General features: G+C 50.8%; 1 protein-coding gene across 1 annotated transcript in view; it reads left to right on the top strand.

The window, feature by feature from the left end:
* The first annotated feature begins 1,134 nt into the window (after nucleotides 1-1,134).
* The window catches only part of LOC147897552 (uncharacterized), a 303,051-nt gene continuing 281,429 nt past the window's right edge, over nucleotides 1,135-22,756 (top strand). The window contains exons 1-2 of the mRNA XM_087380043.1: nucleotides 1,135-1,203; nucleotides 1,774-1,998. Of these exons, the coding sequence (XP_087236169.1) occupies nucleotides 1,135-1,203; nucleotides 1,774-1,998 (294 nt within the window). The remainder of the gene's footprint in view (nucleotides 1,204-1,773; nucleotides 1,999-22,756) is intronic.

The raw sequence follows: 22,756 nt of genomic DNA, 5'->3' as shown, positions 1-22,756 counted from the left end.
GTTCTTTTCCCTCAAATGTTTTAGATTTGCAGCCAACTCATGGGGAGGGACAACCCAATATTTGGAAGCATTATCAGCGCCGTGCAAAGGATGCAATGCCAGATGCACTTCTAGATACTATTCCCAACAGGACTGCTGAGAATTCAATTCCTAGATGGCTAGGTTGACACTTGCAGATGCCAGAGATCAGCCTGTATTGGGGAAAACCAGGTCCAGCACTCAAAATGCTAAGAAAGAAGCCAAGTTGAGTGAGTTTGGTGTGTTCTAGTTTGAGTTCTAGTCTAGTGTGTCCTATGGATGCCACGTCGGAGTTATCCCATATGCATAGGTGTTCATATGTGTGTGTGTGTTCTTATATAAGAGTTGTACTTGTCTAGTGTCGAATCAATCAAGTATCAAGGTACAAGCTCTTTGGTCTGCATGTGAGTACTTTATTTTTGGTTCATTGCTCTAGTCATTTCATTTCCATTTCATTATGTCTCTCTTTGAGTATCACTTCCTCTCTCCCTAGCCTACCCTCTCTCTCTCTCCCTCTCCACCATGTGCCTTCAATTTGAAGCTATGTATGCTTGAAAAGTTTGTGTGCCTTCCATAATTTTTGATAGGATAATGCCCAATCAACAAGCACGGGATGACCTGGCCCACATGGCTACTTTGCTGCAGCAATGTAAGGATCAGCTAAAGGAATGTATGCACTACTGCGCGCAACCTAAGAGGGGATGTCCACTCCTTGACTATTGGGCATAATAGGAGTGACTAAAATGTCAACCAAAGTGGGAGATCTTGCAATCAAATATCCTTTAACTAGAGGGATAACTTGCTGCACAGGTGGAGAGAGTTTTTGAGGCTCTAAGTGTGCCGATCTAGAGCTGAATCCTTTCATCTACATTGAATCAACATTAAAGAGTGGAAGGACTCTCAGCTTTGACATTTTTCTTGAGTTGTTGCAACTTGTATTTTGGAAAAAAGCAAGTCCTCATGGCTGGTGGAGGAGTGGAAAAAGGATTATCTGAAGGCCAAGTCATCCACCAATTGAAGGGTGGAAGGCCAAATTGAAAACATTTGAAAATCCGTCCGTCGCCTACCAAGCTTCCAAGCAAGAAGGTGAAGAATGGGTGGGGTGAAGGAGATACTATGAAAGAGAAAGGGTGGAAGCGGGAGGGTATGGATGGAAAACAGTTTGGAAGCCATACAATCATAAGGGTGCTTGTATTTCTTGTATGGACGTTACCGACACAACACACATACAACAGTGGACCAGATGGACAATAAGGATGGAGACAAACATACTTATGGAAATGGAGCCAGAGGCAATATAGGTATGACAATATGCTATACAGATAAGATAGCCATACTTGTACAGACAATAGGTGCAGGGCATACAAACAAGAAGCGGGCAGGGAGGTATGGTTGTCATACTTCAATATGGTATTAGTATCTTTATGGATGACGGGTAGACACATTAAGAAGCCGGGGCCTAGGGGAGCAGCAGCAGCTCATTGCTGTAGTTTTGAAGCGGGATGCTTTTGACAATGATGATTCTAATTTTTGCATCAGGATGTGTGTTTTTCTGATTACCTTTAGGTACATATCGAATTGAAGTGAAAGCAAGCCTCTTTCCTTTAGCATGCAAAATTAAAATCTCATTTTGGTGACTTTTGTGCCCGAGTAATGTAATACTATTATAGTTGAAACTTTGAGGCTTACACCATCTACAGATGTAATTAAAGCATTTTCTTGAGATGTATTAGTTGTTTTCTTTGATTGAAACAGAGTGCCCGAAGTTTGACACCTTGGAGGAGTGCATTGAAGGAGATTGAAGGAACCTTTGGATCTGCCGTACTCTTAACCTTCCTATTTCTTCGCTGGGTTTTGTTTCTCAATGTAGGACTTACAGCATTGTGGATTTCAGCGATCATCATCCCATTTTTTATAAACCCCCCTTCTAGCTTCGCATGGTCTGAATTCTTTGGGTCAGGATTCAAACAATTTTTGCAGGTGAGATCTGTTCTTTATCAAATCTCAAAGATCTTTTGTCCAATTTTATATGACTCTATAAGATAATATATCATCTTTCCAAATGTTATGAGTGAAACCAATGATATAATCTTTTCACAAGTTTTTGCGACCATAACTTTTTGACAATGCAAACGTCTATTCACTTATTCTTTGCGACTGAAGTGTTTCCTTTTATGGAATTTGGGCATTCCGCTAGACTCTTGAATTAAAAATATATTTAAAGGATAAAAAGTAAAAAGAATTGGTACCCATGAATTGAAACGGGAATTTCTTAAACGGTTTCTTTATTTGACAATACATGGACTTGGGTCCATGTAGGCTTCTCATAGTTATGGTTTGACATGAGATAGAGCGACAATGAACCAACAAGAGAAAACACACCATAAGAAAATGTTGAGATATCGAGCTCCACTCATGATATGCCAGGGTGACCGTTGTGCACTTATGTCACCGACTTGTTAGCTGCAGATGCGGTTGGTACACCGCCCATGAATAATAGCTGGATGATAGCTATCCTTATGCACTCTAGTTCGTGGCTCAGTTAGTATGCCACCTTAGTTAACTGAGTTTGGTTTGAGACCCACATATAGGGTTCTTCTATTTCTTTATACTAGAGTTCTTTTGGCTTTCACAACTAAGAAGAGGAAAACTATTTTCAGCCTCCATCTTTGTGTGTATTCCCCCATTGTGTATGTGAGAAAGCCGCAAGTGAGACTCCTTCCTTCTCTCCCACTATCTTCACATGGTATCAGAGCCTGGTTCATGGTAAGGAGCTTAAGAAAGCAAAACATGTTCGTGGTGTCCTGGTAAGAGGACCAGTGTTGCTTTCCTTTTTCGAGTTTGGGAGCAAATCTTTGCAGGGAGCACAGCCGGAAAGTGCAAGAGTGCATTGTCTCAGATTGAGACGCCCTTTGCGGTGTCGCGAGAGGGCAGTATCTTGTCACTATTGGCTTTCAAATTTCCAAGGCAGATTTCTCACTTTACGTGAGAAAAACAGAGAAAGGTATTATGTTGCTTGTCATTTATGTTGATGATTTGATCATCACAGGTGATAGTGATGAAGATATCCTTCATGTGAAAATGCTATTGAAGCAGAAGTTTGAGATGAAGGATTTGAGAGCTGCGTTATTTCATCTCCACTAGCTCACCTTGGTAACTAATCTAGCGTTTCCTAGCGCTCCTGCGAGCTTCCCCTCCCCCCCTCGCCGTTAGCCCCTACCTCCCCCCTCGCTCCCCCCCCCCCCCCTCGCTGCGACCACCTCCACCCCTCCCGCTACCCCTCGCCTCACCTCCGCTCCAGCCGCCCCCTCGCTCCATCCCGCCCCCTCGCTCCATCCCGCCCCCTTGCCTCCGCTCCTTCCCGCCCCCTCGCTCCAACCCGCCCCTCGCCCCCTCGCTCCAATCCGCCCCCTCGCTTCAACCCGCCCCTCGCCCCTCCCCCCCTCGCTCCAACCCGCCCCCTCGCTCCATCCCGCCCCCTTACCTCCGCTCCATCCCGCCCCCTCGCTCCACCCCGCCCCTCGCCCCCGCTCTAACCCCCCCCCCTCGCTGCCGCTATAACCGCCTCCGCTCTAACCCCCCCTCGCCGCCGCTCTAACCGCGCGCTCCATCCCGCGTCTTTTTTTTTTTTTTTTTTTCTCTCTCTCTCTCTCTCTCTCTCTCTCTCTCTCTCTCTCCCCAGCCCGCCTCGCCCTCGCCCCGCCTCCGCCATTCCGCCCCTCGCTGCTCCCTCGCCATCCACTCCGCTCCAACCCGCCCCCTCGCTGCTCCTTCACCCCTCGCTTCACCCGCCTCCGCCTCATTCCGCTCCCCTCGCCCCCCCGCTTCACCTCTCCACCCCCGCCATTCCAACTTCACCCCCCCCCCCGCCCTCTCGCCCCTTCCGTACTCCCCGCACCCCGCAGCCTTCGCCCCGCCCTCAGCTTCGACCCCTCCGACCCTTCATTTCGCCTCGCCCGCCTCACCCCCAGGCTCCACCGCCGCTTCATCCCCTTCTTGGGTGGCAGCCTGTTTTTCTTCATCGGAAGCTTGCAGTTAGTCTTGGCGGTATGGCGGCCCCCAGCCCGGATCCGGAGGCCCAGTCGGACCCTCCCTCTCCAGATGCCTACCGCGTTATCCTGACAGAGCAACAATCATCCCGTGTTCAGGCGGTAGCCAGTGACTTTGCTCGTACCTCTGTTTACGGTAGAGTCATTGGACACTCCCCCTCCAGGTCTACCATCAGGGACTGGCTCCAGTCCACTCTCTTGCTAGAGGATGGCCACATTGAGGAGGTGGCCCTTATGGGAAGGGGCATCTTCTGGCTCAAACTCTCCAGTGAGAAAGCTGCGAGCAATCTGGTTGCCGGTTCCCCCACATCGGTGGATGGGAAGATCATCATGATAGTCCCGTGGTACCGTGGTTTCAGCGCAGCGGATTTCGATACTCGGTTCCGTATACCTCGCCACCCAGTGACACTCGTTTTTCCAGGGCTTGCTACTGAGCTGCGGCCGATTGTCAGGGACTTGGGCTCCCATTTTGGCTGGGTTATGCACGACACCTTTGCCGATGCGGTGACCACGGCAGGAGCTCCCCGAGTCCGTGTGGCTGTGGCGGATCCTGCGACTCTCCCTGCAGTGATCGAGATCGTTACAGGTGCCGACAGTATCACCCAGAGCATGATAGTCACCGGACAGCCAGGTCAGTGCCTGCGGTGCCATGGCTTTGGGCACTTGGCGGCTGCTTGTCCACGCTTTGCCAGCTCGTCTCGACCCTCCCCGCCCCCGCCCCCTCCGCCCCCACCTCCCCCCCCCGGACAGCCACGTCAGGAGGAGCCGAGGCAGTCGGAGCTTGGGCCAGAGGTAGTGGGCGGTTGGACCGAGGTTCGAAGGAAAAGAGGAAAGAATAAGAAGATTTCGGATAAAGGCAAGGAGGCAGAGGTCACCATTCCTGCAGCAGCACTCCACAGGCCTGACAGGCAGATGCCCCAGGGACCTGGGAGAGCCTCTTCTTCGACGGCAGCCCGCCCTCCACAGCCTCAGATCCTCCTCTCCCCCACCCCCCCGCCTTCTCCCCGGTTTCCCCAGTTTCCCCCCCCTTCGCCCGCCCCGCAGTTTCAGCCCCCGCCTCCTTTTCCTCAGTCCCCTCCCCCTCCCCCTCCCTCTCAGCCCCAGTTCCAGATGCATCCCCAGCCCCCTCCCCCCCCTGCTCCCCTCGCCCCTCCTACAGAGTTAGCTGCACCGTCGCCTTCCCAGCCGAGTGCAGCCTCCGCTCCACCTCCTCCACCTTCTCCGCCAGTCGCCTCCGTGGAGCCCGAGTCGCCTATCCCGCAGCCTCCTCCCCTTCCTCCCCCGCTTGCAGGACACCTGGTGTCTGTACCACCAGTGGAGCAGGTTTCCCTTCCCGCTAGCCCCTCAGTGGCAGACTCAGCTGGGTCTCAGCTCCAGGAGAGAGAGCTCCCTCGAGACTTTTACAGATCTGGCCCCTGGGACTACCTGGATGTGGCCGACCTTGGGACCTTCCCGGCTTGTCTCGACATTAGTATCTTCATGCTCCGCAAAGGGGCGGATGGGAGGATTGGTGCCTTGGCTCCCAGGGATGGCCCTAGCTTCGCCTTCACGTTCCTCAGCAATGGCACCGAGACCTGGACAGACGACTCGGTGTGGGAGGCTCTCAGAGAGCAGACACACGCCCAGATTTACTCCTGGATAGGCCCGTCCGGTGGGCAGCTCCTCGAGACTCAGTGGTCCGAGGGCGATGTGCGCTTGCGGTGGCGTTGCGCTGCCAAACGTTTCCGATTGATCGTGATCCTCAGACCCCCCCTGGAATGGCCTCTTCCCCAGGATGTCAGAGCTTGGTCCCAACAGAAACTCCGAACCTTCTACGGGATGACTGCTTCAGAGATCTCGAGCTGGCTCGAGAAAGCATTTGTTCATGGCACTAGGGGCCTCTCGCCTTTGCTGAAGGTTTTGAAGAACGGGCAGGACGACCCCGTCTCCCCCTCCAAACCTTCTCACAAGCGGCAGCGCCTCCACTCCGATATGTCTGATTCTTCTTCGACTTCGACTGCGAGCAGACAGCTGTTCGCAGCCCCCCATCCCTCTCCATGAGCCTACACCTCGTTTCCTGGAATGTGAACGGGTTTCACTCTTCGAGTACCCGTGGTCCCAGGAAGCTCATTTTGCGTCAGGAACTTCAGCCTGCAGTGATTGGTCGATTGGATGTACTGCTGCTCCAGGAGCACAAGCTTTCTGCGGCTCATGCCCGTAGCTGCGGGAAGGTTCTCCCTGGACGCTCCTACACTTATTGGGAGCCTTCGATCGGCGCACAGGGGAGGAGCGGGGGGGTCTGTACCTCCGTGTGCGAGCAGTTAGCTCAGTCAGTTTTCGGTCACGGCACGTTGATCCCAGGCCGAGCCCTTTGGGTAGGCCTGAATTTGGAGGGATCCAAGATAGGAATCCTCAACATTTATGCTCCCACAGACCTCAGATGCAGAGCCACCTTTTGGAGGACACTTACAGGGATTCTTCCAGACATGGATTCCTGGATTGTTGGAGGAGACTTCAACAACCTGGAGACCCTGGAGGACCAGCAGGGTAGAGATCCGGAGTTCACAGGTATGGCTCAGGCAGAGCAGTCAGCTTGGGACTCTTTCATCTTCGCGACAGGAGGGAGGGACAGTTGGAGAGACCCGTCCTTCCGGCGTTGGCACGGGAGCCTTGACTTCTCTTGGGGCTTCCGCAGGGAAGGAGGCAGACTCCTGGAGCGGCTTGATAGGTTTTATGTCAGTGATTGGGCCATCAGCAGAGGTGGCCAGGCGGGCATTGTTCCAGGGACGACACTATCCGACCATGCGCCTGTGCTCCTCTCATTAGATTCGGCAGCCCAGACTCTCCCCCCCCGATCATGCAGGATTCCCGATTCCATCTTCTCGAGGGTGGACGTCCGTAGCAGCATTTGCAGTCTTTGGGACAGAGACTGGGGGGAGGGCATGGATCTGGTAGACTCGGTCGCGCAGGCTCTGCAGGAGTCCAGCCAGATCTGCCAGCTCGCAGCCCTACAGGTTCGACAGGATTGGTGGGGCAGAGAGAGAGCTCTTCGGAGGGACCTCGCCTCCATTCAGCGACTTCAGCAGTCTTCCCCGGGCTCGGAGGAGCTTCGGATCCAGGCCCTTCGAGCCAGAGCCCTCTTGGAGGAGACCCTCCAGCGTCGCTCCGAGTTCTCCTATCACGCCTCTCTCTCCTTCTGGGCCCGGAAGGGTGACCGGATGTGCAGGGAGTTCTTCAGGACACACGGCCAGAGAGCTGCAGGTGATCAGCTACGGAGTCTCAGGACAGCGGATGGTCACATTGTTACGGACCCGGGGGAGGTCATGGGGTTGGCCACTGACTTCTACAGGACCCTCTTCCAGCAAGAGCCACTTGCCCCTCGTGCTAGTCGTGACCGTGAGGAGGTGTGGAGGCACATTCCATCCCTGGTCCAGCCCAGCATGCAGGCGTCTTTGTTGGCGCCGTTCACCGCGGAGGAGATGTTGGAGGCCTTGATGGCTATTGATGGGCAGAAATGCCCAGGTGAGGATGGGCTATCCCGAGCTTTCTTCACCTCCTTCTGGGACCAGATCCATCAGCCCCTCCTTGCAGCTCTGCAGGGGATTTTCAGCAGCGGTCAGATGCCAGAGAGCCTCTCCTCGGGACTGATTTGCCTCATCCCGAAGGGAGGAGATAGACAGGAGATCCGCCAGTGGCGTCCGATCACTCTCCTTACCACTGCCTACAAAATCCTCGCCAAGATGATCAGTGCCAGAGTTCGACCTCTACTCCCAGACCTCGTCCATGACACTCAGACAGGCTTTGTCCAGGACCGCAGTATCCTGGATAATGTCTTCACCTTTTCAGAGGCGGCGGAGTGGGCTCAGTACAGCGGCTCACACCTTGCCATTTTACTTCTCGACTTCGAGAAGGCCTACGATCGCGTGGATTGGTCCTTTTTGGAGGGGACTCTGGAGCGGCTAGGTTTCCCGGCAGGCTGGATTCAGGGTATCTCAGCTTTGTACAGGACAGCGTCTAGCAGAGTCATCATTGGAGGCAGGATGGGTGAGCGTTTCAGCTTGGAGAGATCAGTTCGTCAGGGTTGTCCCCTGGCTCCTTATCTGTTTCTCTTCTTCGCCGAGGCCATGACTTACTACCTTCGGGCGAGGTCCACAGGGCTCAGGGGTGTTCGCCTTCCACTCCGGGAGGACACGGAGCTTCTGGACTCAGAGTACGCAGATGATACAGCCCTTTATGTCCAGGACGATGAGAGGATGCTAGAGAGGGTGCGGATGGCCCTGGAGGTTTTCTGCTCGGCCGCTGGTGCGAAAATCAACTGGAACAAATCAGTTGGTTTTCTCACAGACCCGGGGGCGTGTTCTCAGTGGGGGCGATTCCTGGGCTTCAGATGGATTCCACGTGGTCAGACAGCTAGATACCTTGGCTTCCAGGTTGGCCTAGACATTACGCCAGCTCAGCAGTTTCTCCCGGTGCTAGATTCCATCCGACGGAAGCTGGCTTTCTGGAGCACTGCTAAGCTGTCCCTTGCAGGTCGTGCTTTAGTAGTTAACCAGGTCCTTCTAGCCACGGCTTGGTATGTGGCTTCCTGTTGGTGCTTCTCGAGATCCAGCGTGGCACAGCTCAGGAGGTTGGTTCGGAACTTTCTTTGGTCTGGGGAGGATGGGCAGAGAGATACCAGAGCCAGGGTTGCTTGGCAGACAGTCATTCTTCCGCAGGCGGAGGGGGGTCTGGGGGTCATTGATCCAGAGCTTCAGAGTCAGGCCTTGTTAGGCAAGCTTATCATCCGCGGTTTGACCCCAGGGGGGCAGACGTGGAAGATGTTACTCCAGCAGGGAGTCGGCTCTTGTGTCCCGCGCCGAGGTGGAGAGTGGCTACCGTCCTTCAGGTGGATCTTCACTTCCGCCCCGCTCACTCAGCCCCGCTCCCCACTCGTTCGTAGCCTCCTCATGGTTTGGAGGCGGCTCCGTCTCAGTCTCATTCAGTCCCAGCCCAGCTGTCAGGAGGAGATCGATCGCCAGCCGCTCGTCTGGAATGGGCAGGTCAGAGACGCCGAGGGCCTTCAGTTGGGGGAGAGATCACATATCAGGTGGGACGGCTGGATGAGGGGGCCAGCCCGGTCCCTTCGAGTTTGGAGGGATACGTACAGACATCTGGAGATGGCCGATCTGGCAGACGCAGCGGGAGGTGCACGCGGAGTCCAGGCGAGACGCACGGAGATCGACGGAGCGATCCCAGCCGCTTGGTTGGCTCCACCTGAGCCTCAGGTCCTCATGCCTGGAGACACCCACTGGCTGGGACAGTTCACCCCCCGTGGCATCCCACTGGTGGTCGCAGGACGTTTGGATGACTCCTCTATCGCCTTCTTCGCGGTTTCAGGGGACGGACGACTCAGGAGAGAGGATGCGCTCATTGACCCCCTACTACCGTGGCAGAGGGTTAGGGTCGTAGGCCTTCTGGGGAAGGTCTGGCATACCGACCCTAGTATCGAGCAGGACCAGTTGCAGCTTTGGCGTCTTTGGCTCTGGGAGGGGCGGGCCTTGTCAGAGCTTGAGTGGGACCCAGGAGAGTGGTGGTGGCCAGAGATTGTGACAGGACAGGGGCAGACTTCCTTCTTCGCTTACAGCACGACTCTGGGCAGGCGAATTCTCGGGAGGATGCAGAGCCGCCCCCCCACCCAGCGTCCTAGCTGGTACGCACAGGGTATCTCCAGGTTCTTTTTGCAGGCTTTCTGGAAGGCCTTGTGGGAGAGCTGGCGGCCGCGGAAGATCTCGTACTTCCTGTGGCTTCTTACCCACAAAGGTCTTCCAGTGGGGAGCTGGTTGAGGCAGATAGGCCAGGACGGTTGCTGTCAGATTTGCCATGCGGATGAGGAGTCACCAAAACACTGCCTGTGGAGCTGCATGCGCGCCCAGGAAGTGTGGAGGTGGACTTTCGGGCTTCTTACTCGTGCAGCACCAGAGCTAGGAGTGATCACTTGGGGCGCGTTCTGTTGGTGCAGCACCGCACCTGGTCTTCATCACTTGTTCGAGGCATGCCAGCAGGACCCCACTTTCCTTATCACACAGGGGACGTTGGGGCCGCTCGAGGGTATCCCACAGCACCTAGCAGAGGCTGATACAGGAGTTCGGGAGAGGCAGCCAGTCTGGGAGATTATCAGCAGCATTACAGGATGGCACATCTGGACCTCGCGCTGCGCGCAGATCCTCGGTGGCACCTCCTTATCGACTGCCCAGATCATGGCGGAGATTTGGAGTGAGATTATTCATACCCTCAGAGGCCAGTGGGACCAGATTCAGGGAGACTCCCGGGCTGGTCAGGAGAAGCGGAGACGCTTCCTCCAGGCTTGGGATTCACAGAGCCTCTTCTTCGAGCAGACTACGCAGGGCCTTCGGTGGCACTACTCACCACCCCGATGGCTGTTCATTCACACTCAGCATATTCCTCCGTGAGAGTATGATTTATTATGCTACCTTTTGGGCTGCGTCCGGTTTGTGTACGCAGCCCGTCAGCTATAAGCTGACCTCTTGTATCTTGTTCTCGAAGTAATATAATTAGAACTGTTTTTTCGGAAAAAAAAAAGAGAGCTGCGTTATTTCTTGGGCATTGAGGTGATTAGATCACCAAGTGGGATACGGCTCCTACAGAGGCAGTATGGATTGGACATGCTGTCCAAATATGGGATGACAGGCTGTAAGCCTATTTCAGTTCCTTTGGAGCAGAATGTGAAGCTGAGCGCAGATGCAGGTGAGCTTCTGGAAGACCCTACTATGTACAGGTGCATAGTAGGAAGTTTGATTTATATGACTATTACTAGGCCAGATTTAAGCTATGCTGTTGGATTGGTAAGTCAATTTATGCAGGCTCCAAGGAAACTGCATTTGGATGCAGCTAGACGCATACTCAGGTATGTTAAGTCCACATTGCAGTATGGACTATTTTATGAGGCTGGGGCTCAGATACAGTTGCATGGATACACTGATGCTGATTGGACTGGTAGTATTTCTGATAGACGATCTACCAGTGGATGTGTTCTCTTTTGAGAGTGCTGCAGTCACTTGGAGCAGCAAGAAACAACCTACAGTTGCCTTGTCGAGCACAGAGGCTGAGTACAGGGGTACAGCAATGGCTGCATGTGAGGTAGCTTGGTTGCATAAGATACTTTATGATATGCATCAGTCTACAGATGGGCCAGTTGTGGCAAATAACCCAGTCTATCATGCTAGAACAAAGCACATTGAGGTGCATTATCACTATGTGCGGGAGAAGGTTTTACTAGGTCTTATTGATCTAGTTTATGTCAGCACAGAGGATCAGGTAGTTGACATATTGACGAAGGCATTGGGCGCAGAGAAGCTGCGCAAGTTCAGAGACCTGCTTGGTGTGCAGGAATTGGGATTGAGCTCGAGGGGGAGTGTTGAGATATCGAGCTCCACTCATGATATGCCAGGGTGACCATTGTGCACTTATGTCACCGACTTGTTAGCTGCAGATGCGGTTGGTACACCGCCCATGAATAATAGCTGGATGACAACTATCCTTATATACCGTAGTTCGTGGCTCAGTTAGTATGCCACCTTAGTTAGCTGAGTTTGGTTTGAACCCACATATAGGGTTCTTCTATTTCTTTGTACTAGAGTTCTTTTGGCTTTCACAACTAAGAAGAGGAAAACTGTTTTCAGCCTCCATCTTTGTGTGTATTCCCCCATTGTGTATGTGAGAAAGCCGCAAGTGAGACTCCTTCCTTCTCTCCCACTATCTTCACAAAAAATGGATAAGCTTACAAGGTTAACTATCTATTGAAAGAGGACAAAAGGCTCCATGTATACATTTAGTTTTAGGGTTTCTCCCTGGACATCCATTTTTGCACTCTGCTAGAACTTGCCTATCTACTAATAAGTTTCACAACGAGACTACATCAAGCAACGACATCCTATCACATGTCAATTACTGTATAGTCTCATTTCTCGTCTCACTGTCCTTCAATTTTAGTACTCCACTTGAACTTCCCTATATCGTCTCATATATTTCAACATGAGACTATATCAAGCAACCGTATTCTATCACTCATATGTTCTCACTCATACAAAGTAGCTCTTGAAATTTTTGCCTTGGTAGTGCTTTTGTAAACAAGTCTACCAACTATGATCTTCAAACTACTATCACATAGGTCATGCTTTTTAATCCTAGTGTGATTGGGGATGCTCTTAGTTTGTTATTTTATGATCTTTCTAAAGATCATGGAAGTTTCAAAGGACCTGTCTTTAGAGACTTACAGAAGAAAGGACTAAGTAAAGTTTCTTCAAAAGAGACTCATAGCAGAAAGGACTGAATTTGCTCATGTAGTTTGTTCTTCCATGGTCCTTTAATAAAGAACTTGCGCTTGCAGTGTTCCAAAAAAACATTGTAGGAAGTTGGGGATGGAAAAGGAAGAAGTTGCAAAATGATAGTGTATGAGCTTCAACCTAAGAGGTTTGTTCTAGAATCATGACCTCTTTTCAAGGCTGAAATAACGCTATATGTTTTCTGTTGGAATATGAAGCCAAAGTGAGTCTAAAATGAGTGTTGTAGGTGTGGTTTTATAGTCTAGTGAGTCCTAGACATGCCACGTGTCATATTGGGAGATATCCCATAGACATTGTGACTTTCTAGAGTTTAGTGACACACTATATAGTGTTGTACTTGTCTATTCAGGCAACATCAAGCTCTTTTGGTATCATGTGAGTACTTGTCCATTGCTTATATTTTCTTTCCATTTCATTTTCATTATGCTTGTTATCTTTCCTTTCCATTCCTAGTGTTAGCTTACTTCTCTTCCTACCACTATGATCTTTCATGTGGTATTAGAGCCATGTTTCTAGCCGTGCTCTCTCTTTCCCTTTCCCTTCCAAGAGGTTGAGGTGAGGGAGGCCAATGAAGCTACTCTATCTCATCCTCCTTGGAAGGTTGCCCTCTTCTCTTCTTCCTTGAGCTCTCTTCTCCTCCTAGCCAAGCCTCATCAACGGGAGCAGACTTGGAGCTGATTTACCTCGCCAGCAACTACCCCTTCTTCAACCCAAAATGCCTCGCCAACGGTGTCTTCATTTGCCTCGCCATCAGCTGTCTTGGTAGCTTTGCCTCCAATTGCAAACAGGCCGTACAGTTCGTATGGACTGTTTTCGTGCAGTCCCGCCTGCCCGTACAGCCTCAAAATGTGTGCCAACTCCTGTTACTCCTGCCCTTAATTGAAGCACCACTAGCAGTCGCCTCTACCCTCGCCATGTTGCCTTGGGACTGCCACCAACAGTAGCTGCTCCAACCTCGATTGCAATGCCACATTTGCTCGTACTGCCCAACATTCTCTTGGAGCTGCTACCCGCAACCATGGAGTCTTCCAAATTAACTACCATTTCGTTCGAGAAGTTTAATGATAAGAATTTCCCTACATGGCAAACAAAGATGCATCTTGTACTTATGAAATATGGAGTGTGGAATGTTGTGCGTGGCAAGGAGAAAAATCCACAATCAGGTGAAAAGAAAATTGCACATTGGGAGAATTTGAATGACAAAGCTCTTTCTCTCATTGGTTTGGGGTTGGGTGATGACGTTATTCATCATTTTGTTTTTTTTTTTTTTTCAAGAAAGAGACTTCTATTAAGTAAGAGAAAAAACCCGCGAGAGCAAGCTCAAAGCGGAATACATCATGAAATCATGAGGATAAATAAAAAACCCCCTCAAAGTGAGGTGGAAAACAACCAAGGCTGAGGCTGAAAGTGCCACCTCAACCCGGTAGTAGTCTCAGAGAAGAAAGGAGAATCCTTCCATTCCCTGAAGAAAGAAGCCCTCCTAGCTGAGGCTGCACGGGAGTCTCCCTGCCTACCCGTCCATACGGCCATCAAAGTATGTACGGTGTCTGTCCAAATACTAGCCAATGTGTGCGAGGGATGAACCTGAGTACCCTCCAAAGCCTCTGTGCATCTGGCCCTTCAGATATGCCAGGATGCTATGCTCGCTAGAATCTCCCAAGAAGTATCCACAGAGGCATGTACAGCTGTAAAAGGAAGGTGTGGTACCACATCCAACGAACAAGACTCAATCCGATGACATTGAACTGAAATGGCCCGAGAGGAGTCAAATCTCTCATAGAATACCTGAGGCCCTGTAAGAGAAAGCCAAGCCACTAAGCCCCATGTCATAAAAAATGGGGAGTGGGCAAAGTGACTGAAAATCCTGGCTACCCCCATCCAAATCATCCTCGCCTGTCTGCAATCCCATAAGCAATGCTGAATAGTCTCTGAAGCAGAGAGGCATCGAGGGCAAGTAGGGTCGGCTCCAAACCTGGACCTCCAAAGGTTCACTGCAATCCCACCATGGATAGAAAGCCAAAAGAAGGTAGTGATCTTTCTAGTCCTGTGGGTTTTCAGAGTCTCCTTTAGAAGCACCTCTGCAGATCCGCAATGATATCAAATGTTTCCCAATGAGGAACTCTAGAAGGTCTCCAACCTCTACCACTGAGCTGATATCTCCTAGCATTACTGACCGTGTAACGAAAGAAGGGGAGGCTCTTCTCTCGATGCCCTGCGTCAATCCACTCCCACTCTCCAAGGTCCCACTGCAAATACCTGATGGGAACTCCCCCATAGAGCCAGAGCCTCCAAGACCCGGTGGAGAGTAGCTAGGGGTCTGGGTCTAGGAACCACTCTGAATCAGATCCCTGCACCAAAAGACCTACAACCCTGATAGGCTGAAAAGCAGACTCAAGCAAGATGTCCTCTGTGGACCTGAGCAATCTGCCACCATCGTGGACACTAAAACTAAAGCATCCTCCTGTGCATCTCAAAAGGCCAAAACCTGAAGCGGAACACCGCCTCTCGTAAAAGTACATGCCCAAGTGGAGGAAGTGAGTGGCATATCATCTGTGTCTACCCAAACCTCTGGAAGGGCTGCCTCAATCTGCAAGATCCTCCCTGCATTCCCTTTGAGATGTCCCAAAAGCCATTGGATTTATGCCAATTTATCTGCGCCCCTGCCACCAAGCAAAATAAATCCAATGCTGTCCTGAAAGAAGTGAGCGTTTGTGGAGTGGCATCCAAGTAAACTGTTGTGTCATCTGCCAACTCACTGTCAAGTAGCTCCTCTTCCCTTCTGATGGGAAGTCTCAGCCCAAAGATGTCAGCTTAAGATCTAACATAGATACTTATAGCTTCGGCCACGAATAAAAAAAAGAAAGGAGCAAGGGGGCATCCCTGACGGACTAATCTCGAAATCTAAAATCTCTCACCCCTTACCCCACCAATAAGTACCTGGTTATGGGCTGATCTGTACAAAGAGGAAACACCTCTGATCCAAGCATAAGTAAAGCCGAAGCGTAGAAGGGTGCCCTCCAAAAAACCCCAATCTACTCTGTCATAAGCTTTCTCAAAATCCAAAAGTAGAATGGCAAGATTCTAGCCACTCTGCATGGCCCACTCTGAAGCTTCCCAGAAGGAGAAAATGTTATCAAAAATGCTTCTGCCATGCATAAATCCTGTCTGAGTGTCATGAATAAGATCAGGGAGAAGGGGCTGCAATCGGAGGCTGATAGCCTTGGCCAGAATCTTGTAACAAGTCCCCAAAAGTGTGATAGGCCTCCACTGGGACACTAAATTTCTGCAACCTCCTTTTGGGATAAGATGGATGAGACCCTCTGTAAGCGACCCAGGCATCTCACCAGAGTCCCAAATGGCCTGCAGAGCTGAAGTAATATAGTCTCCAATCATATCCCAAAATGCAATGAAAAAAGACGGGGTGAGGCCATCCGAACCTGGGCACTTGCCCTTGTGAAGGGCTGAAAGTGCAGTCCTGAACTCTGTGTTGGTGAAAGATGTATGGAGTAGAACATGCATACCCGGATTCACCAACACAGGGATGCTCTTCCAAATAGCCTGTCTAGCATCCTCTCTATCATGCGTCTCAGGATCAGCAGTAATAAGGGTGGCATAGAAATCTGAAGCTATGCGTAAGACATCATCAGGCTCTGTCTATAAAACCCCATGTGAGTCAATAAGCTGGGATACACTCTCTCTACTATGTCTAGGGCCAAGAGTAGAGAAAAAGTGTTTATTGACTCTACCACCCATTTGAATCTAGAAGGACTCTCATGCATGAAAGGCATACTCTGCTCTCTGATCAAGCAATAACTGCTGATGAGCCCTTGCTGCAGCAAGGCACTCCTGAATCCAAGCATCTGAAGGCCGTTTCTGCTCTTCCCTCTGCAAAGCTGCCAATTGTTGGCGAACACCAATCTCACGTCTGAGAATATCTCATCTTCTAGTACAAGCAATTGAGCGATAGAAGTCGCTAATACCATAAAGGGCAGCGGCTACATGTAATGGATATGGCTGCCCACCCTGGACATGAGAAACCCATATCTGCAGGGCTGCCTCTGTAAGGTCCTCCTCTGTGTAAAAGGCATCTGGAATCCTGATGCTGGTAGACCGGCCTCTCAAGTGAGGCTCTGAGATAGCGAGCACAACAGGAAAGTGGTCTGAAGTGGAAACCCCAGCAGCAATGCATACCGATCCACCTCTGTCTAGTGCCCAATCACCTACATAGAATCTATCAATGCGTGCATGAATAGGCATCTGCTGCCTCATGTTCGACCAAGAGAACAGGAGGGACTGTGGCTGAATAAGAAATGCATCATCCCACCAAGTATCTCTGCCACAGAAGTGAAAAAGAAAGGCATCCCAAGCTGCTCTCTCCAAAGAGTGAAGTCCGCCTTCTCTACCCCCTTTTTTGTCTGACGGTAACTCGACCATGTTAAAGTCACCTCCAATCACCCATGAATCCACAATGGGGGCCCAGGAGAGCAAATTCTTCCACATAAGGACACGTTCCCCTCTAATGTTGGAGGCATACAGGTTAAGGAAACCAACCTTACGCCCTCCAATCAAAAGAATAATCCACTGAGCTCTAGAGGGAATAATGACTCCATGTCCAACAACTAAGGGGAGAACCGACTGCGAAACTGAAATAGAAGTGCCCCCCCTGGTGCCCAAGGCAGGCAACCAAAAAGTATGCCAAAAAAGCAACGTGCCTGACTTGGCACAATCTCTAGATCCAGTTTGTGCTCTTGAATAAATAAGATATCAATGGACCCCTAGTAACACCTGGATGAAGCTGATCCCGGATCAGCTGTCTACGGTGGCGATGTGGGACGCCACCTAGGCCCTGTATGTTCCAACTAATAATCCTCATCGACAGGAGGATGTAGAGTGGAACACCTTACCCGATCTAGTGGTGGAAACAAACCCCTCAACAGGGGAAGACCTCCTGCTCGAGGAGGGAGGAATGGAACCAAGTGGCAGAAAATCAATAGGGGAAAGAACCCTGCCACCTGAAGAAGAAGCCCTGTCAACAGGAAACCCAATTACTGGCTCCCCAAAAGTAGCGGGCACAAACTCCTCCTCTGGAAAATCTGAACCATCTGCCAGGGCTGAAAACGAGTTCTTGTGAAGCAAGCCAGACACCGGAGTGCGAAGGATGCCTTCTGAGGGAAGAGGATCAATAGTGTAAACCATCCCCTTCCCCCTATCCAAGGAAGGAAGTGAGGACTGCTCTCTATCCAGTGTCTGCCCAGCCGCGGAGACCTCTACTGGCTCAAGAAGAGCGTCTAGCACCGTTGGATCTAGGGAGGAAGCTGCAACCGGGGAGGAGGTCGAAGCTTCAGTGTCTCGGATTGTGCGAGGTGAGGCTGGAGGGACAGCTCGAGGTGAAGCAGAGTCCACTAATGTACCCTCGTGAACTGAAGGAGAGATATGCACACGTGCCAGAATCCACTGGAGAGCATCGCGTGCCCCTGAGGTAGTTGGGGGTCGAGGAGCAGGTGATGGACCTGTACCACCCCCCTATCGAGGCCGAGGAGCAGGTGCTGGACCTGTACCACCACCATCCTGAGAAGGACCTCCATGCGAAGGTCGAGGAGCAGGTGCTGGACCTGTACCACCCCTCTGTCGAGGCCTGGACCTGTACCACCCCCCTGTCCCCCCTGTTGAGGCTATGGGGCGGTAGCTGTACCAGAGGGCTTCTTGGGCCTTTTCTTCTTCCTGGGGCAATCCCTGGCAAAGTGTCCAATGGTCCTACATATCCTGCACTGGTCCTGTCTGCCTGAAATCTCTACTCTCTGGTGAAAAAAGGTTAGGATCCTTACAGAGGACCCTAACTCTAGGTACCCCATCAGCCTTGGTTGCCTCTGCTACAGTCAACGGCAACCCAGGGAGGGGTGGGATCTCAGCAACTGTGCCAAAATGCTCCCCAATAACAGAAAGAAGTCGATGGTAAACCTGGGGGAGCCCGGGGAATCTGATGAAGAGCAAAAAGATTTCCTTATTTGCCTCCACTGGGTCGAAACCAATATGAAAGGCTTCAAAGAAGATCTTCCTGTGTCCCAGGTGTAAAAACTCAGCTTTGAGCACAGTGCTCGCAGCCTCTGGAGTGTCAAAAACAACCTGGAAAAAACCTCGTCCCAGAAGACGAACATCTAACAATCGTGGAGTGAGGTCTGGGGGGAGAGCCGCAAGCATCCAGTCTCTGGCTTGGGATCTGGAGGGGTGAGACCCGAAGATGCGTGCTAGCAACGTGGTAGAGCATTCAATCTCTACATCCTTCTTGAGCTGCTGCATTTCGTCTTTAGAAAAGATAATAGTTTTCACGGCCGGTGGAGGTGGAGTAGGATTGGCTGACGGAGCATCCATCGCCAATCGAGGTGAGGAGGCCGACTCTGACAATTTGAAGGCTCCTTCCGCTCCAAAAAATGCTGCGGGAGATAGGGGGGTAGAAAACAGGAAAAGGAGGTGAGGAGGGAGCGGGGGAAGGGGCGAGGAGGGGAGGGGTAAAGGGGAGAGGCTAAGAGGCTGAAGGGGAGGGGGCAGGCTAAGAGGGAGGGAGGGGGCAGGCTAGGGAGAGGAGAGGGAGAGGAAGGAGAGGCAGGAAGGGGGCGGGCTGAGGGGCAGGGAGGGGGCGGGCTGAGAGGGAGAGGAGAGGGAGAGGAAGGAGAGGGAGGGGCAGGGAGGGGCAGGGAGGGGGCGGTGCAGGCTGAGAGGGAGAGGAGAGGGAGAGGAAGGGGCGGGCTGAGAGGTAGGGAGGGGGCGGAGGAGCAGGCAGGGATGGGGCGGAGGAGCAGGCTGAGAGGGGGAGGAGAGGGGAGCCGGGGCTGAAGGGAAGGGGGAGGAGAGGGAGAGGAGGGGGCGGGCTGAGAGGCAGGGAGGGGGCGGAGAGGCAGGGAGGGGGCGGAGGAGCAGGCTGAGAGGGGGAGGAGAGGGAGCGGGCTGGAAGGGGGCGGGCTGAAGGGGAGGAGGAGAAGGGAGGGAGGGGCTGAGGGCAAGGGAGAGAGGGAGGGACGGGCTGAGGGAGAGGGTGCAGCAAGGGAGCGGGGAGGGGCAGCAGCTCATCGCAAGTTACAGTTTTCATCATTTTGATTTTGATTCCACTGCTCACGACTTATGGGCTAAGTTTGAAGAATTGTTCGGCAACAAAATCGTCAATTCAAAGGTATTCCTCAGACAGGAATTTTTCAAGCTGCAAATGAAGCATGAAGACTCTCTTCTTGATCACTTGAATCATATGGAATCCCTTGTCACTCAGCTTGCTAGTCTGAAGGCCCCTGTAGGGAAAGATGATCAAGTTTCTATGCTCCTCTCGAGCATTGAGGAAAATTCTAAGTACCGGGAGATTATACCAGCATTGCGTGTGACACAAATGGGTTATCATGATATGGTTGCTATGCTTATTGATCATGATAGACGGTATGCAGACACTCCAGACTCCACTGTACTGTACTCCAAGGGCAAAGGCAAAGGCAAATTCAAGCCTTTCAAATGCAATCACTGTGGGAAGCTTGGTCACACCGAGGATCGTTGCTTCCAGAAGCTTGCCAAGCAACAACACAAGGATCATATCAACTTGGTTGGTGGGGCTGCAACAAGTGAAGACGAAGAAGAAGATGATGCTTCGACACCGACTCATGCTCTTATTGCCAACATCAGAGATCTCTCTCTCTATTCAGAGGTATATGTACCTGATGATCGGGACTTTTGTAAAAGCAAAAGCTTTAGGTGACCGAAGCTTTATGGTGCTTTGGGTGACCGAAGCTTTATGGTGGCTTTTGTCCTCTACCTTGGATAGTCCTCCTAAAAAGATGTATTGGTTTTCCTATTTTGGTGTGTGGCTTCCTAACATGTCCTGTTATGAAGCCAAGGGGGGATGTATTGTGGGAGCCATATGTATTGGCTTTGATAGGTCTCATTATCAGGCCTGGCCGAGTTCCAAGATGTTGGTGTATTCCTAGACCCATGAGCTGGTCATGTAGCCATGCTATAACATGAGCCTCTATGGGAGCCATATGTATATGGCTTTGATAGGTCTCGTTATCAGGCCTGGTCGAATTCCAGGATGTTGATGTATTCCTAGACCTATGAGTTGGTCATGTAGCCATGCTATAACGTGAGCCTCTGAGCACGTTGAGTCTCAAGCCATGAGAGTTTTTGGATCAACCTATGAACATGCTCAGACTTTAGCCTCTGAGTTACATAGGGTGCACAATTTGATGACCGTCATTGTCATGTTCTATTCTTGGTTCCATTTCAATAGTCCCTCACTTTAGACCATCATTGTCATGTTCTATTCTTGGTTCCATTCCAGTAGTCTCTCACCTTGCCTTTGAAGAAACCAGGAACAGGAAGAGAGAGAGAGGCAATCACATGATGGAGACGGGATGAGGCACATACACTCGATTAAGATTCAGTTATCATAAGCAAGTACAAGAGCCTCATTTATAGGCTAGGCAGCCTTATCTTCTCACACACCAACCACTAGGAGGTGGCATTAATGCCTCACCTACTAGGTACATTCACACTTGACTTCATGTTCTAAAACCCCCCCATGAAGGAAAGGTGAGAGAATAGAGGAGAGAAGCCACACCCATGACAACATCCAACTATTAGCCTATGCAATCTCAGAGGCACTTAAGTATACATGGCTCAGAGGCTAGTGAGCATGGTACAACAGACTCAGAGGCTCATCTAGCATGGCTTAGAGGCCCAACATGCATGGATGCAAAAGACTAAGAGCATGGCTCAGAGGCTAGAGAGCATGGCACAACAGGCTCAGAGGCTCTACCAAGCATGGCTCAGAGGCTCAACAATGGAGAACTCATTAATGGAAGGACTCCTTCCAATACATCCCCCCATGGCTTCATAACATGAAGTGGTAGGAAGCCACACACAAATAAATAGGAAAACTAATACATCTTTTTCGGAGGACTATCCAAGGCAGAGAACCTTTATTGACTCAATGACACTCAATAACACTTCATTACATTCATTTTGGGGGACAACCCGGGCAGAGGACCCTAGAGGACCCAAATACAGAAAGTAAATAAAGTAATAGAAAATATAGATCTCTCAAAATGAGAGATTTCCTCCTCCGCGCAGCTTCTGCATACCGATGTATGCACATTTTGAAGTCGAATGTCGGTGAAGCACTCAAACTGAATGCCTTAAAGAATGAGTCGATGAAGCCCATGGAAGTTACCAGTGTCGAACAACGTAGCTCAAAATGGAGAAATTTTTCTTAATGCAGCAAAATCCCCAAACAAGCTAGAAGAAGTCCATATGAAGGGTATAAAAAGATGTTGTTTGTGCAGAGAGTCAATCAAGAAGCCATAGCCATGGCCAAGAAGGAAGCAATCCCTCAAATCCTTATACACAACAATTCTCTCTAGATCGAAGTTTTTACATCATTGTTCAACTGCCCACAATGTATTGCGAAGATCCCCAGCTGAGCTGAGAACCCACGAATATACTCTCGAAATTGCTACACCTCGCTTCTTTTCATCTATTTGCTTTGTCACTGCTGCTCCAACGCACAAGGCAATGTAGCAGAAATTCTTCATCTCCAAAGTTTTGTTCTTGCAAATTTGGGTGGATTGCGATGGCAATATTGTTCGTCTTGGTGCTCCACGCCATTTCTGGCCAAGTGCGTTGAATCAAGTTACAACGAACTTAGAGCGTGAATGGGTCGAAGGTCACCACCAAATATGTCTGCTGGACAAAGCCCATGTGTTGCATTAGCCAAATCATCAAGACTTATGAATTGGCTTGCGCTTGTACAAGTGGATTCCTGCACTGTCCAATCCGACTCAAAACGTTCGAAGAAATAAGCGAATCACAAATATGCTCGTCGTCAATACCTTCAGATGATAGCAGCTTCTCAAATGGGATTTCTATCATATGATTCTTCATGCGACATTCTAGACTTCTCTTGGCCTAAGAAATTAGGCATACATCCAAGCCTTCGTTATCAACACAGAGCCGATTTGCTGCATGTAGAAACTCAAGTATAGGGTCACGATTCGATTCTAATTTGCTAGAAGAAAGAGTATCGCCTTGATATTAAACATCAGCAAGAGCAACGATTTCACCAAAGGTGTCCTCAGAAGAGCTGAATAGGGCAGCAGAAGATGCGCAAGGCCTTACACGGGTTCTTGCAAGCTAGTGTAACGAAACGTTAGGAGTAGCTTGGTAACCTTCAGCTATAGATCAGCGAATGGGCTACAGGAAGTTGATGATGAAATCTAGAAACCCTCCATGAGAAGTAGACGACAGGCTGAATGAACCACAGCTCTGATACCACATGAAGAAACCAAATAGGAAGAGAGAGATAGGCAATCACATGATGGAGACGGGATGAGGCAC

Source organism: Dipteris shenzhenensis, chromosome 10 (genome assembly GCF_047967505.1).
Source record: "Dipteris shenzhenensis isolate YYH24624 ecotype China chromosome 10, Dip_SZ_1.0, whole genome shotgun sequence".
In the NCBI taxonomy this organism is placed as follows: domain Eukaryota; kingdom Viridiplantae; phylum Streptophyta; class Polypodiopsida; order Gleicheniales; family Dipteridaceae; genus Dipteris; species Dipteris shenzhenensis.
Note: the sequence above shows the minus strand (reverse complement) of the source record. Positions and strands in the feature narration are given on the sequence as shown.